The 16837-nt window shown below is 38.7% G+C and overlaps 1 protein-coding gene and 1 pseudogene across 14 annotated transcripts in view; both read right to left on the reverse strand.

Annotated features, from left to right (window-relative positions):
- Positions 1-16837, reverse strand: part of SLC30A6 (solute carrier family 30 member 6) — a 96770-nt gene that overhangs the window by 59653 nt on the left and 20280 nt on the right. For 12 of the 14 annotated variants that reach the window (XR_010117199.1, XR_010117198.1, XM_063623776.1 and 9 more), the window contains 5 exons: positions 10830-10910; positions 10292-10327; positions 9259-9353; positions 5564-5612; positions 5129-5248 (listed from right to left, as the gene is read on the reverse strand). Coding sequence is in view for 12 of the 14 variants with exons in the window: in XM_063623776.1 (XP_063479846.1) it covers positions 5129-5248; positions 5564-5612; positions 9259-9353; positions 10292-10327; positions 10830-10910 (381 nt within the window). In the remaining 2 variants the exon portion in view is untranslated. The remainder of the gene's footprint in view (positions 1-5128; positions 5249-5563; positions 5613-9258; positions 9354-10291; positions 10328-10829; positions 10911-16837) is intronic. The other 2 variants (XM_063623774.1, XM_055253564.2) reach the window with 2 other exon arrangements.
- Positions 852-5118, reverse strand: LOC134731310 (ATP-dependent RNA helicase DDX50-like; annotated as a pseudogene).

Consider the following 16837-nt stretch of genomic DNA (forward strand, 5'->3'; position numbering starts at 1 on the left):
GGCTAAAGCTGCAGCCAATGCATCCACTGCCCCTTTCTCTTCTATCAGTATCTGAGCTGATGGTTGGAAAAAATCAACAGCAGCATAAGAAACAGAAGCCAGAGACCTTATGGCACCCATGCTTTTAGATTTAACTAAATCCATTGTAGAAGGAACACCTACACATTTAAAAGTAATTCCTGCTTTTTGTTCCACATATCTTAGTTGACCTCTTTCTCTTGGTTGATAAAAACATATACAAATCCCTGTCCGTCCAGCTCTACCTGTGCGTCCAGAACGATGGATATAGACTCAACATCCTGAGGAGAACTTTGAATAACCAGGTCAACTTCAGGAATGTCCAAACCACAGGCAGCCAAGTTGGTTGCCACCAAAACTTTAAAACTACCTTCTCTGAAGCCTTTTAGTGTAGTTTCTCTTTGTGACTGTGCAACGTCCCCATGTAAACACTGGGCATTCTGTTTTATGTGTGGATTCATGGTCATTTCAGTTACACTCCTCTTGGTCTCACAGAAAATAATAGCCCTCCCTTCAGACCCACTGTAGACTTGAAGGACATCTCCAATAACTGCTGGCCACTGAGACCAATGACACTGGATGGGCAAATGTTCCACAGTAGCTGCAGCCTTTTGAGTCATTTTTCCGACAACATCAATCTTCGTATCTGGATTTCACACATTTTTTTGCAACTTTGTATACCCACTGTGGGCAAGCTGCAGAAAAGAGTAAAGTCTGAGGATTGTCTTCAGAATCAGTTTTGTAGAATTCATGAATAATATCTTCAACTTGTTCAGCAAAACATAAATCTAACATTTGATCCACTTCATCAAGCACAACATGGTACAGTTTAGAAAGATCCAGTTGGAGCTGGGCATAGTGGTTCACGCCTGCAATCCCAGCACTTTGGGAGGCCAAGATGGGCAGATCACAAGGTCAGGAGATTGAGACCATCCTGGCTAACACGGTGAAATCCCGTCTCTACTAAAAATACCAAAAAAAATTAGTCGGGGGTGGTGGTGGGCGCCTGTAGTCCCAGCTACTCGGGAGTCTGAGGCAGGAGAATGGTGTGAACCCGGGAGGCGGAGCTTGCAGTGAGCCGAGATCCAGCCTGGGCGACAGAGTGAGATTCTGTCTCAATAAACAAACAAACAAAAAACTGTTTCTTGATTTCTTTGGAGTCTTTCCATCAAAGGGATGGCAAAATAGAATGTCTTTCTTTCCTGTTCCCGTCTGCGCTTGAGCTATTAAATCTCTTCCTTCATATACAGGACCAAAGGTCTTAACTTGAACAGCAAAGAGAGATGTTACCCCTCAACCTTTCAGAAGCTTTATAGTCTCTTCAGAAACAGGAAAATTGGAAAAGGTTCCTTCTTTCTGTTCACGTGTTAAGGTCTCCTCTAGTTTATTATCACTTGATTTATGAGTAGAACTATCTAAGGATGATACTTGCTTTTTTTTCATATTCATCAATATCTCATTCAGTAGATCTTTTCTTCTTGACTTATGAAATTTAGAGAATTCATCTGAAAGTCTATTAAATCCTTCTTCAGTGTCTCCATTTAGCTTCTCTTTCATTTTAGTTTTTTTGGTCTTGGGAGCATCCAGGTAATCTGTAACACCATTTTCTCTTGTTTCTGATTTCTCATCTGAGTCATAATGGTGACTTGACTTCCTTCTGCCACTCCAGCACTGTGTAATGTATTTTCAGCTTATCTTGTTTAAATCTTCATAACAACCATATAAGGGAAGTACAGGTCCATAATCCATTAGCCGAAACTGTGATATCCATAAAGCTCTTCTGCCTCTCCTCCTTCTGGCTCTCGGACTCCTCCAAGGGTGCTTCCAGTTCCATAATGTACCCCCAGAGGAGTTTCCCAGGCATTACTGGCCACTGCTGCCTCCCTCCGGGCACAGTGGCCACAACCACCTACATGCAGCGAAAACGTGAAAGGAAGCAGGGGCAGGGCGGCCACTCAGCAGTGGCTGTGCGTCACTTAACTAGTAATTTTTGATACAGAAAGACTAATGGAATCTGTCAGGAATTATATCAAGTTTCCAGTGAGCGATAATTATTTCCAATAAAACTTCAAATTCCCCAGGAATTTCACCAGGTAAGATTCTCCAGGAATTTTTTATGGTAAGACTGTAGTCAACATCAACAATTCAAACTGGCTGAAGTTCTACCAACAATACAGACCAAAATGCCAATAATTACAAGCTGATTGTGCATTCTTTTCTGCTTTTCCCCACATGCTGGGAATTGAAATGTGAATGAGACACAATCCTTGCCCTAGAAATAACAGGAGATACACATGTGAAAAACATAATGAAGCACTTTGGGCACTAAGGCAGAAATGTCTACAGAGTACCATGACCGCACAAAAGATTGAGTGACAAGGCTACTGGGGTGGAGATAATCCAGAAGGTGATATTTGGGCAGAGACTTCAAAGATGAGCAAGTGAAAGCAGCATGTGCAGGGGCATGAAAACCCTGACCCAGCAATAAAACCACAAATGGTCAGGAATAGATAGATGGATGGTTAGTAAGGTTGGTAGGGGCCTGATTACACAGGACTCTGTACTAACAACTTCAATTTTTGCAACTATGCAAAGGGGAGGGTTTTGAAACAGGAAGATATTATGTCCAAACTAGCAATTTTGAATGATCATACTAGCGACAAAATAAAAGATAACTAGCAATGGATGAGAATGAAAACTAGAAGACCAGAGGCTATTCTAGTTAGGCCAAGGAAATGATGATAAAGGTCTTAATTAGGACAGCAGCAATGAGAATGGGAAAGAGGGGACAAATAAACATATATATATATATGTTTATATATGTATCAACATATATTATGTGTGTGTGTGTGTGTGTGTGTGTGTATGTCTCATATATATATAACCTCCTCCGCTTCCTGGGTTGAAGTGATTCTCTTGCTTCAGCCTCCCAGGTGGTTGGGATTACAGGTGTGCATCACCACGCCCAGCAAATTTTTGTATTTTTAGCAGAGACGGGGTTTTGCCATGTTGGCCAGGGTGGTCTTGAACTCCTGACCTCAGGCGACCCAGCCGCCTCGGCTTCCCAAAGTGCTGGGACTACAGGTGTGAGCCACTGCACCCAGCCAAATAAATAAATATTAATAAACAATTACACAAGGCTTGGAGAAGAATTAGAAATGGCTTGGGGAGTGGTGAGAGAGGAGGAGGGAAGAAAAGTGGATATTTTAGGATGCACTGGAGTTCTTCAAAAAACTGAAATATTGGGGGGATGTGGGGGATGGTTAATGGATATAAAAATATAGTTAGAATAAATAAAATCTACTATTTGATAGCAAAACAGGGTTACTACAGTCAACAATAATTTATTGTACATTTTAAAATAAGAGCATAATTAGATTATAACACAAAGGAAAAATACATCCTTGAGGTGATGGATACCCCATTTACCCTGATGTGATTATTATGCACTGTATGCCTGTATCAAAATATCTCATGTACCCCATAAATATATATACCCACTATGTGCCCACAAAAATAAAAAATTAAATAAATTAGATAAATACAGAATTATCATATCACATGACCCAGTAATTTCACTTCTGGGTATATATCCACAAGAACTGAAGAAGGACTCAGATTATTTGTACACTCGTGTTCACAGCGGCATTATTCACAATAGCCAAAGAAATGGAACCAATTCAAATATCCATTGATGGATAAATGGGTAAACAAAATGCGCTGTTTACCCATTATGCATTGGAAAATGTGATTCAGCATTCCAATTTAAAAGGAAGGAAATTCTGACACGTTACAACATAGATGAACCTTGAAGACATTATGCTAAGTAAAATAAGCAGACACAAAAGAACAAATATTGTATGATTTCATTTCTATGAAGTACTTAGAGAAGTCAAATTCCTAGAGACAGAAAGTAGAATGGTGGTTTCCAGGGGCTGTGAGGAGGAAAAGGACAGTTGTTTAATGAGCATGGAGTTTAAGGAAGGAAGGAGGAAAAAGGTTCTGGAGATGGATGGTGGTAATGGCTGCATGCAATGTCACTAAATTTTACACTCAATGTAAATAAAAAACTCTATGTTGGGATTACAGTCATGAGCCACCGAGGCAGGTGGATCACCTGAGGTCAGGAGTTCAAGACCAGCCTGTCCAACATGGCAAAACTTCATCTCTATTAAAAATACAAAAATTAGCCGGCTGTGGTGGCAGGTGCCTGTAATCCCAGCTACTCAGGAGGCTGAGGCAGAAGAATTGCTTGAACTCGGGAGGTGGAGGTTGCAGTGAGCTGAGATCATGCCATTGCACTCCAGCCTGGGCACCAAGAGAGAAACTCCATCTCAGAAAAAAACCAACTCTGTATTATGTATATTTTAATGCAATTTAAAATAAGAATGCATTGGCATAAATGACAGTATTTTTCTTGTATCTCCCATTCACTGAGATGGGAGATAGAAGAAAAAACAGTTTCAGAGTTAAGGGAAAATAGGTTCAGTTAAAGTAGACACATATACAAGTCAGGAAGATACGCCTTTTGGAATTCAATAGAGATGTGGGCTAGAAAAAACAATCTGGGAATCCCACAGAAGTAGCAAACAAAAACAAATACTTGCATGTGATTTTAAAGGAAAATACACAAAACAGCAAGAACAATAAGGACAAATTCTAGTAAAGACTAATATTTAAAAGGTAGGTAGCCAAAGAATCACATGCCATAACACGTTAAGCTTAAAGCAGCTGTAAAGCCTATTTCCTAAAAGGCTTTATTTTTTAAAAATTGTTTCACACCTACGTCCTCTTCTCCTCCCTCTCTCGGCAATAGCAGCGGTGGTTCAGATCTCTTTCTTACTGTTCTCTTTTCTGTTTCACTCATCAGGTCAGCAGTAGGGAATTTAAATTGTTTTCCAGTCTGCATTATACAATGTGGTAAGAAATACTTATTGAACCCAATCCCCTTAATTTTCCAGATGAAGACACCTAAGGAAAAGACGTGACCTAAGTTACACAGGTCATAAGCAAAACTGCTAGAAGCTTGACCACTATCCATCCTGTCGATGCCCTTAAAAGTAAGGCCCCGGAAATCAAAACATACTTGACAACAATACAAAATACTCACTTAATTTCAATGAGCATATATGTAATACAAAGAGCAAATGCTCCAGCAAGATCAATCAAAACAAATGGATTCATTCGGGGAAGGAAGATACTGCTAAGTCCTGGAATAATTCCACACAAGCTAAGAAAAAACAAACAAAGAGTATCCATTAGCAGAATTCACATAAAACTGGTGACAACCTTGTAAAAGATAACTTGTATTTTGGTACCACATAGTGTACTTCTTAAAGAAAGCAAAGAGGATTTGTGAACAAAGCCCTTTCATTTATAAAGTTCTCTTTTGTATCGTCAATTAAAAAGTAAAGGGAGAATAACAATCTGATCTGTGTGATTCATGTAGTAACCTCAGCAATGAATAATTTAAGTTCCCATGATAGATGCATTTCTTGTGTATTCCTTTAAATTATGCATATCATGAAACTCTATAACATCTTACCTTCGACTAAGATCTGCAACATGCTCTTGAAGCCAGCTCGTACTAGCAGCTTTAAGAAGAAAATACTTAAATTATCTATATAGAAGAAAAAAAAACCACTACCCGAAATATTTGAGTTCTTTAATTTTAAAAAATAAATTTGGCAGTGACTGAATAATATTACAAAAGAACATGCTACTCCTCAAATCTATAAATGTTTCCTCTTTTATGCCCTTATGCCACTAAGTCAAAAGCAGTTTCAACTATTACACAATATACAGTTGACCTGAAGGAATTTATGTCATTGTTACTATTAAAGTTTTAAAGGTTCTTTATACTTTTTCTTTTGAGATGGAGTTTCGCTCTTTTTGCCCAGGCTGGAGTGCAGTGGTGCCATCTCGGCTCACTGCAACCTCTGTCTCCCGCGTTCAAGCAATTCTCTGGCCTCAGCCTCCCGTGTGGCTGGGATTACAGGCGCGTGCCACCACACCTGGCTAATTTTGTATTTTTAGTAGAGACGGGGTTTCACCATGTTGGTCAGGCTGGTCTTCAACTCCTGACATCAGGTGATCCACCTGCCTCGGCCTCCCAAAGTGCTGGGATTAAAGGTGTGAGCCACCGCGCCCGGCAGTTCTTTATACTTTTAAGCAGAGCTTCCTAACTAGTGCGCTGAGAATGGGCCATAGGTATAGGCTGAGTATCCCAAATCTGAAAACCAAAAATCCACAACTTTGAGCACCAACATGATACTCAAAGGAAATGCTCACAGGAGCGTTTCAAATTTTAAATTTTCAGGTTTGGGATGCTCAACCCATACATATAATGCAAACACATATAAGACAACCGAAAATGTGAAACACTTCTGGCCCCAAGCATTTCAGATAAGGGATATTCAAACTACATACAAATTAATTCCCTCAACTCTCAAAAAAGCCAGGTGAGGACCTGGGTACCTACAAAGACACTTGCCAGTTACTAGTCTTGGACAAGCAGCCTGTGTCTAGACTCAAGAATCTTCTTCCATTTATCCCAGAGTGCTACAGAAATATCCATTTTTAAAATGTGTACCATGATGTAAAAAAGATTGGCAAGACTTACGCAAAAGAAAAATAGTTGAGCAGTTAAGATGTCAGAATATCTGGCTTTAAATCATAGCTCTGCCTGTAACTAGATGTGTAGCATTGGGAAAGTAATTTAATCTCTCAGTGCCTTAGTGTAAAATGGGCATGATAAAAGTATTTACTTCATATGACTAGAATTAAATGGGTTATTCTATGTAAAGTATTTAGCAGTGCTTGGCATGTAGAAAGTACTTAATATTATTTTCCACTCAAATTTCAAGTAATTTCACAAATCTTTTTTTTTTGTTTTGTTTTGAGATGGAGTTTCACTTTTATCACCCAGGCAGGAGTGCAATGACGTGATCTCGGCTCACTGCAACCTCCGCCTACTGGGTTCAAGGGATTCTCCTGCCTCAGCCTCCCGAGTAGCTGGGATCACAGGCGCCTGCCACCATGCCCGGCTAATTTTTATAATTTTTTAGTAGAGACAGGGTTTTGCCATGTTGGCCAGGCCGGTCTCGAACTGCTGACCTTGTGATCCGCCTGCCTTGGTCTCCCAAACTGCTGGGATTACAGGCATGGGCCACTACACCCAGCCTTCATTTTTTTTTTTAAAGCCAGTCTTGCTATGTTTCCCAGGCTGGAATCAAACTCCTGAACTCAAGCAATACAACCACCTCAGCCTCCTGAGTAGCTGGGACTAGAGGCACATGCTACCAAGCCCAGCTAATGTCACAAATCTTGATGTTTCTGGTAACCTTCATTTCCAGCTAATGAAAATATAAAGTAGGCTGGGAGCAGTGGCTCACGCCTGTCGTCCCAGCACTTTGGGAGGCTGATGTGAGAGGACTGCTTGAGCCCAGGAGATTGAGACCAGCCTGGGTAACACAGGGAGACTTTGTCTGTGTAAAAAAAAATAAATAAAAATAAATAAATAAATAAAATAAAATAAAATATAATAAAAATATAAACTAGATAACTTTTCTGGAAATAAATTTGGCAATATACAACAAAGCCTTTGAAAAATACTGTATTTTTAATCCAGTAAATAATTCCTTCTCAGGGAATTTATCCTACAGAAAGAATAAAAAATGCAGACAAAGTTCATCTAAAGAGACTGATTATAGAGTTATTTATAAAAGGAAAAGTTAGAAATGTATAAAATATTTTAAAATATTCATAACAATATTATGCAAGCATTAAAAAATCATTTACATTCAAAGAGTATTTAATGAGAAGCAATACTGAAGACATAATGCCAACAAAAAAGCCAGACATGGCCAGACGCAGTGGTTCACACCTGTAATCCCGGCACTTTGGGAGGCCAAAGTGGACAGATCACCTGAGGTCAGGAGTTGGAGACCAGCCCGGCCAACATGGGGAAACCCCGTCTCTGCTAAAAATACAAAAATCAGCCAGGCATGGTGGCACATTCCTGTAACCCCTTGAACCAAGGAGGCAGAGGTTGCAGTGAGCCAAGATTGCGCCACTGCACTCCAGCCTGGGCAACAGAGTGAGACTCCGTTTCAAAAAAAAAAAAAAAAAAGCCAGGCATAAAATTGTAATATATACAATTCTAAGTAAGCACATAAAATTATATGTACATGTGCATACAAAAAACTGGAAGGAATAACATAGAAATGTTAACATATTATCTGTGGGTCATAAGATTATCAGTAGTCTTATTTCCTTCTTGTATCTTCCTGATCTTTACAGGGAAATAGTGTTTCTAAATCTTTGCACCATCTTAAAAATTTCTAGAGTAAGTGTTATAGTATTTTATAAATTATGAATTTTTTTCAAGAAATTCTGGTGATCTTAAGTATCATTATTTAATTTTCTAATTCATGCAGTAATTCTTTAACTCATACAAACACAATTTATCTTCATAACATTCATGAAGTTGTTTAAACTTCAATGGGCCTTTCAGAAAACTTTCTTCTCTTGACTGTCCTAGAGTGAGATCTAAAAAGATCCACACCTATCTGTGCTTCTCTATACTTCAAAGTGTGGGTCTGTGCACACATCCCATTTCTGTTTTCACCTCACTTCTCCATCTCTTAGTGGCTAACTCTTTTGTGGGTTAGTGGGATTCCAAAACACTGAAATTATTGAAAAAAGAAAATAATTTAGACTACAAAAGTGAAAAATCAGTCTGAAGTTGTAAACACTTCAAAATAAAAGAATATTTCAAAAGAAATAAAGTTTGGCTACTTGCAAATATATATGCCCATCCACCACTGCCAAAGAGAAGTTCCTGGGAACTTACTTTATTAACAGAATACAATTATTTTCAATTAGCATATCAACTATTCTAAGTATACCGGTATTTCTAAAATGCTTACAATAGACTTTTCTTAGATTACACATTTAAAAATCTCACATTATTTGGTAAATGTAATTTTTCATCACCACATGATTTAATTTACAGGTCACTCCTGCCTGTTTTAAAATAATTTGTTATTTTAAAGCTTGAACTAATGAGATTTTGTTTTATAATTTTCCACTTAAAAAAGACTTGAGAACATTTGGGCTAGTTCTCTCTTCTCTTCAGAATATACTTCCTCATTGATTTGAGTGAATGAAACAAACAAACGACTTGTTTTTATGAGAGATTAGCTGGATTTTTAAATTAATAGTAAATAAAAAACATACCTTCTGAGACATAAGCAAAAGGTTTATTCCGAATAGAAAGCATCGTGAACAGGTTGAAAGAAAGAGCCACAAAAGTACCAACTAATAATCTTCCCCTAAAAAGAACAACGATAACATTCACCTTTAATTTGTTCTTGGTATTATCAGTATGTAATTTCAATATGTAGAGGGACTAAGAGGTAGGAAGGTAAAGTGGTCTGCTTTAATGATTTGGTGTTTCCAGATACAGAATCTGAACTTAGTTTCTAGCCCCATCATCCATGTCCCATCTACTGCTGCTCCATCTTACAAAGGATAAGAAAGGACTTTTAGCATTAACAGTATCTTCCTACAGGTAAACGCTGTTATAAATATGTATAAATATTAATGGTATTTGTTTTACGATATACTGGACAAGTCAGACTTCATGGAATTAAACTGATCAGAATAGATAAGGTCCACATAGTTAGCAGCTATGCGGTTGAGAAATACAATTGTTTTTTCATATATATGATACATACAATTCTCTTTTCATATATATATGAAAATCACATAGTTGCAATATACATGAAACATATATACATTTCTTTTTTTTGGAGACAGGGTCTCACTCTGTTGTCCAGGTTGGTCTTGAACTCCTGGACTCAAGCGATCCTCCTGCCTTAGCCTCCCAAAGTGCTGGGATTACAGGTGTGAGCCCCTGAGCCTGGTCCAATTCTCTTTTCTATAGGTGCTATGAAAAGATTTTGAAGGTCAAATTTGAAATTACAGAAGACTAGGGGGAGCTGGCTTAGTGTTTCCTAGGTCTGGAAATAATGAGAAGCCTGAAGCCAAGATAGAAAGGCCTTCCTGTGTAGTATAAACATATTTAGAACTTGGGAACTGTTAAGAGTAAAGAAATGGAGTCTTGGTGTTAGGGAATTTTGTTTGTGAAATACCAGCAAAAACGTTATGTTGCCACAGTCTGAACTCTGACATTGGCCAACTGTTTAACAATACATCAATTAATAATTAAGAATCAATAGTAAATTATATATCGAAAATAAAATCTCACGTGTGTATCTCAGGCTGTTCCAAAAAGCGTTCTGCACTAAAAGAAATAAAAATGTATTAAATAAGTCCTATAAATTATAAAGTTAAAAAGCTTTATTAAATATATCACTAACCTGCCTTAAAGTTCACAAAATCTTTTAACATTATAACTATTAACTATTAGCAGTGATGAGGCAAGGAGACTCACAAATTATCCTTTTTAGTTGTTTTCTTTTTTCACAGATTATCCTTAATATGTAATGTCAATCTTTCTCTGCCAAGCCTATTTCAATGGGTTTGTAATAAGCATCAAACATGCCTGACTGAATCTTTGTTGCATTCACAACTACTTCTGATTCAATTTAGTAGCATTAAGGAAGGAAGTAAAAAAAATGAAACAGAAGAAAAAGTCTGAAACATAAAGAAAGTGTACTATCAAAACTCCAGCCCTGCTCATCTAAATTTTCATACCCTTGAAAGCAAATGTGTCTGATGGGTTTCTTTCATGTTCCCAAAGGTGTTGTAGGTGGGATTTAGAATAATGTTATATACAAGTATACCTTTCTTTTAATATAAAGAGAGCTCCCAACTGTGCCAAGACTGTGGAGGCAAATACAGCCAGGACTTCTAATCTTTCAAACCTGAAACCAAAACATTAATTAGATCATCACAATTCTTTGAATTCACAAACCAGTCTCTCTAGAACACATTTACATTCATTTATTTGCTTACTTAATACACATATGTGCTGTCTACTATGAGCCAAACACTGTTAGGGCAGATTAGGGTTTCTAGAATAATAATAAACAATGAAAATCACAGATTCCAAAGAGTACCTATTTGTACAATTCCCAGGACTCAGAAGAGAGAGCCCATGTCAGAAGCTTTCTCTTCCCAGAAAAACTTAAAGATGATTAAAAAAAAAAAAAAAAAAAGACAATTACCAGGACCCACTTATAGTCCTTATTTTTCTAGAAATAATCACATTCATAATAACACTTAATTGACCCACTGTGCGTTAGACACCAGAGTGCTTAACATATTACCTCATCTAAACCTCCCAACCCCTTATTAGAATTAGTTTATCCACTTTTTTCTTTTTTTTCAAGAGATGGGGGTCTCGCTATGTTGCCCAGGCTGGACCCTGAACTCCCAGGCTCATGTAATCCTCCCAGCTGCTCAGCCTCCCGAGTAGCCGGGACTACAGGCATGTGCCACCACACTTGGCTCATTTTTTTTTTTTTTTTCCAAACAGATAAGAAATTTAGGACACGAAGAAGAAAAGTAACTGTTTACAGTCATATAGCTAGCAAGTAGAAGGTTTTCAAACTCAAACACTCTGACTCTAGAATTCATATTTTAACCAGTTATTATACTGCCTCTCATTTCTATACATAATTACAGTGAATTATGAGTATATTTTATAATCCCTAGACTATAAGCCAGAGGCCAGGAACTGTTTTAGTTTTTCCTGCAACACATAGTCTAATGGTATTCAACATTTATGGTAAGTATAAATGCTTAAAATTTTTCAAGAAAATAATCATGGAGGCACAGAAAAGATAAAAAAAATTAAGACTTTACATCATATTGTTATTTGTAAAGGAAAAATGCTGGAATCAACAATAGAACATTATATATTGTTAAACAAAAAAAGTATTTATTGACATGGAAAAAGGTGAGTGAAAAAAGTAGGTTATAATAGAATACAAATTAAGTGTTTTTTCCAGCTACTGAAAAAATAAAAAAGAACAGGAAAAAACAGTATGCAAATGCATCAATGTTATTTGTGGAAGTTGAGAAGCTGATATTAAAACGCATATGGAACTGCAAAATGTGAAGGAAAGCAAAGATAATCTTGAAGAAGAACGAAGCTGGAAGATTTATACTACCAGATATCAATAGGTATTTCAAAGCTGTAATAATTAACATGCAGTACTAATCCAAGTCCAAATACACCAAATCGTACAGAAAAGAGAATCTAGAGACAGATCTACACATATACAGTCATCTGATCGGTAAAAAAGGTGGCACATAAAAGCAGTAAAGAAGAGCCAGGCGCAGTGGCTCACACATGCAATCCCAGCACTTTGTGAGGCCGAGGCAGGCACATCACTTGAGGCCAGGAGTTCAAGACCAGCCTGGCTAACATGGCGAAACCCCGTCTCTACTAAAAATACAAAAAATTAGCTGGGTGTGGTGGTGCGTGCCTGTAATCCCAGCTGCCTGGGAGGCTGAGGCACGAGAATTGCTTGAACCTGGGAGATGGAGGTTAGAGTGAGCCGAATTGTGCCACTGCAGTCCAGAATATGCCTTTACTCCTGCTTCACACCATACCAAAAATATCTATTCCAACTGGATTGTAGGATTAAATATGAAAAATCAAACAGTAAGGCTTCTGGGGATAACAGAACAAAGTGTCTTCATGACCTGGGGGTATGCCAAGATTTCTTAACAAGTGCACAAAAGGACCAACCCAAAAAAATAAATTTAATTTAAAACTTTTTTTTTTTTTTTTGTGACGGAGTCTCACTCTGTCACCCAGGCTGGAGTGCAATGATGCGATATCAGCTCACTGCAACCTCTGCTTCCTGGGCTCAAGTGATTCTCCTGCCTCAGCCTCCCGGGTAGCTGGGATTACAGGCAACCACCACCATGCGTGGCTAATTTTAGTATTTTTAGTAGAGATGGGGTTTCACCATGTTGGTCAGGCTGGTTTCGAACTCCTGACCTCAAATGATCTGCCCACCTCACCCTCCCAAAGTGCTAGGATTACATGCGTGGGCCACCGTGCCCGGCCTAAAATTTAAAATTTTTATTCATCAGAAGATACCATTAAGAGAAAGAAGGGCAACTAAGAGAAGGAGAAGATACTTATATATAAAGAAATGTTACAGATTAATACAGAAAAACGGAAAATGGTTAAAAGATTTTAACAAGCATTTTAAAAAAGAGGTGATCTGAATGGTTAATCAACATATGCAAAGGTGCTCAATTAGTCATAAGGAAAATAACTTAAAACCACAATGAAATACCACTGCATATCATAGAATGGCCTTTATAAAAACAGACCGTAACAGCTGGGCACGGTGGCTCCACACCTGTAATTCCAGCTACTCGGGGTATGGGAGGATCGCTTGAAGCCAGTTCAAGACCAGCCTGGGCAATATGGTGAGACCCCGACTCCAGAAATATTTTAAAAATTAGCCAGGCATGGTGGGATGTGCCTGTAGTCCTAGCAACTCAGGAGGCTGAGGCAGGAGAGCCACTTGAGCCCAGGTGTTGAAGGCTGCAATGAGCTATGATCATGCCACTGTACTCCAACATGAGTGACAGAGTGAGACCCTGTCTCAAAAAAAAAAAACGGCCGGGTGCGGTGGCTCATGCCTGTAATCCCAGCACTTTGGGAGGCCAAGATGGGTGGATTACTTGAGGTCAGGAGTTCAAGACCAGCCTGGCCAACATGGTGGAACCCCATTTCTACTAAAAATAAAAAAAAAAAAAAATTAGTCAGGCATGGTGGTGCATGCCTGTAGTCCCAGCTACTCAGGAGGCTGAGGCACAAGAATCGCTTAAATTCGGGAGGTGGAGGTTGCAGTGAGCCAAGGTCGCACCACTGCACTCTACCCTGGGTGACCAAGCGAGACGCTGCCTCAAAAAAAAGAAAAAAAAAAAAAAAAAGACAGTATCAACTGTTGGCAAGGACATGAAGCAATTGCAACTCTCAAACACTACCAGTGGGAGTATAAATTGGTAAAACTGCTCTGGAAAATGGTTTGGTATCATCTTATCTTTTAATAATGAACATGCAAATCCAAACTAATTCCACTCAAAGATACATACCCAACATAAATGGGTACACATGTGCACTAAAAGATATATACAAGAATGTTCAGAAGTAGTTTCATTTATAATAGCTAAAAAGTAAAAGTCATCTAAATGTCCTTAACAATTAAGCAATTTGTGATATATTCATATAATGGAATATGAGAGCAATGAACAAGAATGAACAAGATAGTACATACCACATTCCATCTACAGGATATTCAGAAACAGGCAAAACTAATATGCAATGTTAGAGGTCAGATTACCAGTTACTTCTGGTAGGGTCTGAATGCACATGAAGGGAGGTTTTGGGGGACTTGTAATGTTTTATATCATGGTCCAGAAAGTAACTATACAAATTTATTCATTTCTTAAAATTCATCAAATTGCACAAAGATATTACAGAAAACAAGACACGGTCCCTACTTTTATGAAATTTATTTTTTTTTTTTTTTATGTTTTGAGACGGAGGATGGAGTACAGTGGCACGATCTTAGCTCACTGCAGTCTCCGCCTCCCGGTCTCAAGTGATTCTCCTGCCTCAATCTCAAGAGTAGGTGGGACAACAGGGTCACACCACCACACCTGGCTAATTTTTGTATTTTTAGTAGAGATGAGGTTTCACCATGTTGGTTAGGCTGGTCTCAAACTCCTGACCTCAGGTGATCCTCCCACCTCGGCCTCCTAAAGTGCTGGGATTACAGGCATAAGCCACCACACCCAGCTCTGAAATTTACATTTTAAAGGGTAGGAACAGAAAAACAAATACCTTGTTTGGTAAGTTCTGTACAGAGAATTATAGTAGTCTGATGTGACAAGAGATTAACCAGATGACTATTTTTGATTGGGCCAGTCACTTAATGGAAATTAGCATTTAGTGATATTAAGATATGAATAACACGATGAAGCCAGCCTTGCAAAGATCAGGTGAAGAGCATATCAGGCAGATGTTATACAAAGGCCCTAAAATGGGAATGAGTTAGTAGCGTTCAAACAACAGAAAGAAAGTCAGTGTCCTATAGAGGGCATGAGAAGATTAAGTTGAAGAAAAGTAGGCAGGGTCCTCATCATATACGGGCTTTGTAAATTAGAAAAAGGAGTTAGGATTTTATTCTAAGTATTATGGGAAACAACTGGATGGTTTTAAGGGGAGAGGGATAATATGATACAGGTTTAAAAAGAAAAACACTGGCTGCAAATGAAAGTACCTTGGTCTGGGATGGCAGTAGTGGAGATAGAAATGGGATTGGGGGGTAATTCTGGATGTGTTTGTAGGTTACCTTGACATAATTAATCTGCTAATAGATTAAATGTGGGTGATGAGAGACGGTAATCAACAGAAATTCCCAGAACTTTTTGTTTGAGCAACTGAGTGCTGATGGTATTTACTGAGATGGGGAAAACTACAAAGGAATAGGTTTTTGGGGAAGAAACCAAGAATTTTTTCCTAAGTTTAAGATACCAATTAGACATCCATGTGAAGCTGTCAAGAAGGTAGTCTGAAATTCTAGATGGTTCTCAGGCCTAGAGAACTGGATTTTGAAGTCTCCAGATATATGTGATACTTCAGCTATGTGACTGATTGCAACTATATTTGAGTGTTTAACTTTATTGCTTAACTGCTCCTTTCTTTTCTGTTCACTCTAAGCCAAGTGAGCCAAAATGGGAGCCGTCATGTCCTTACATGACCTTGTCTTCTATCCACAGTAACTGATCTATAAAGACTGATGCCTGTTTCAAGCTGGCCCAAGCAACAGTTCTTTCTCATGATTTTCTGAACTAGGCAGCATTTATTTTCCAGAAATACTCTAGCTAGCTCTTTATTGCCTACCATAAATATTATTTTAACAGTAGTAATTTATTATTTCCTCTCTCGGATGAAGGTGAGAAGGTGTGAATTAAGGTCTTGCTAGGAGTATCATTCCAGATTGGTGGAGAAAAGTGGTCTGACTGAACAGGACATGCAGAGAAAAGCAGGCCTGGGAGGCAAAAAAATGACAATGTCCTCAGTGGTCTAGTGCCTGCGCCAGTTACTGTCTTCCCACAGTAGTTTGGTTACATAAATTGTAAAAGTCCTCCCATTTTTTCCCCCAAACTCATTTTTCTTTTTCTTTTTCTTTTTTTTTTTTGGAGGTAGGGTCTGGCTTTGTCTCCCAGGCAGGAGTGCAGTGGCACCATCTCAGCTCACTGCAACCTCTGCCTCCCAGGTTCAAACCATTTTCCGCAATTCTGTCTCCTGAGTAGCTGGGAATGTAGGCACACCTCACCATACCCAGCATATTTTTGTATTTCTTTGTAGAGATGGGGTCTCGCTCTTTGCTCAGGATGGTCTCAAACTCCTAAGCTCAAGTGATCGACCACCTGGGCCTCCCATAATGCTGGGATTACAGGTTGGCCAACAACATGGCAACACTCCATCTCTACTAAAAATATAAAAATTAGCTGGGTGTGGTGGTGCACACCTGTAATCCCAGATACCCTGGAGGTTGAGGCATGAGAATTGCTTGAATCTGGTAGGTGGAGGTTGCAATGAGCCAAGATCACACCACTGCACTTCAGCCTGGGCAACACAGCAAAACAGTCAAAAAAAAAGGCCGGGTATGGTGGATCACACCTGTAATCCCAGCACTTTGGGAGGCAGAGGTAGGTGGATCATTTGAGGTCAGGAGTTCAAGACCAGCCTGGCCAACATGGTGAAACCCCATCTCCACTAAAAATACAAAAAAAAAAACTTAGCCAGGTG

This window comes from Symphalangus syndactylus, chromosome 18 (genome assembly GCF_028878055.3).
Source record: "Symphalangus syndactylus isolate Jambi chromosome 18, NHGRI_mSymSyn1-v2.1_pri, whole genome shotgun sequence".
Taxonomy (NCBI): Eukaryota; Metazoa; Chordata; class Mammalia; order Primates; family Hylobatidae; genus Symphalangus; species Symphalangus syndactylus.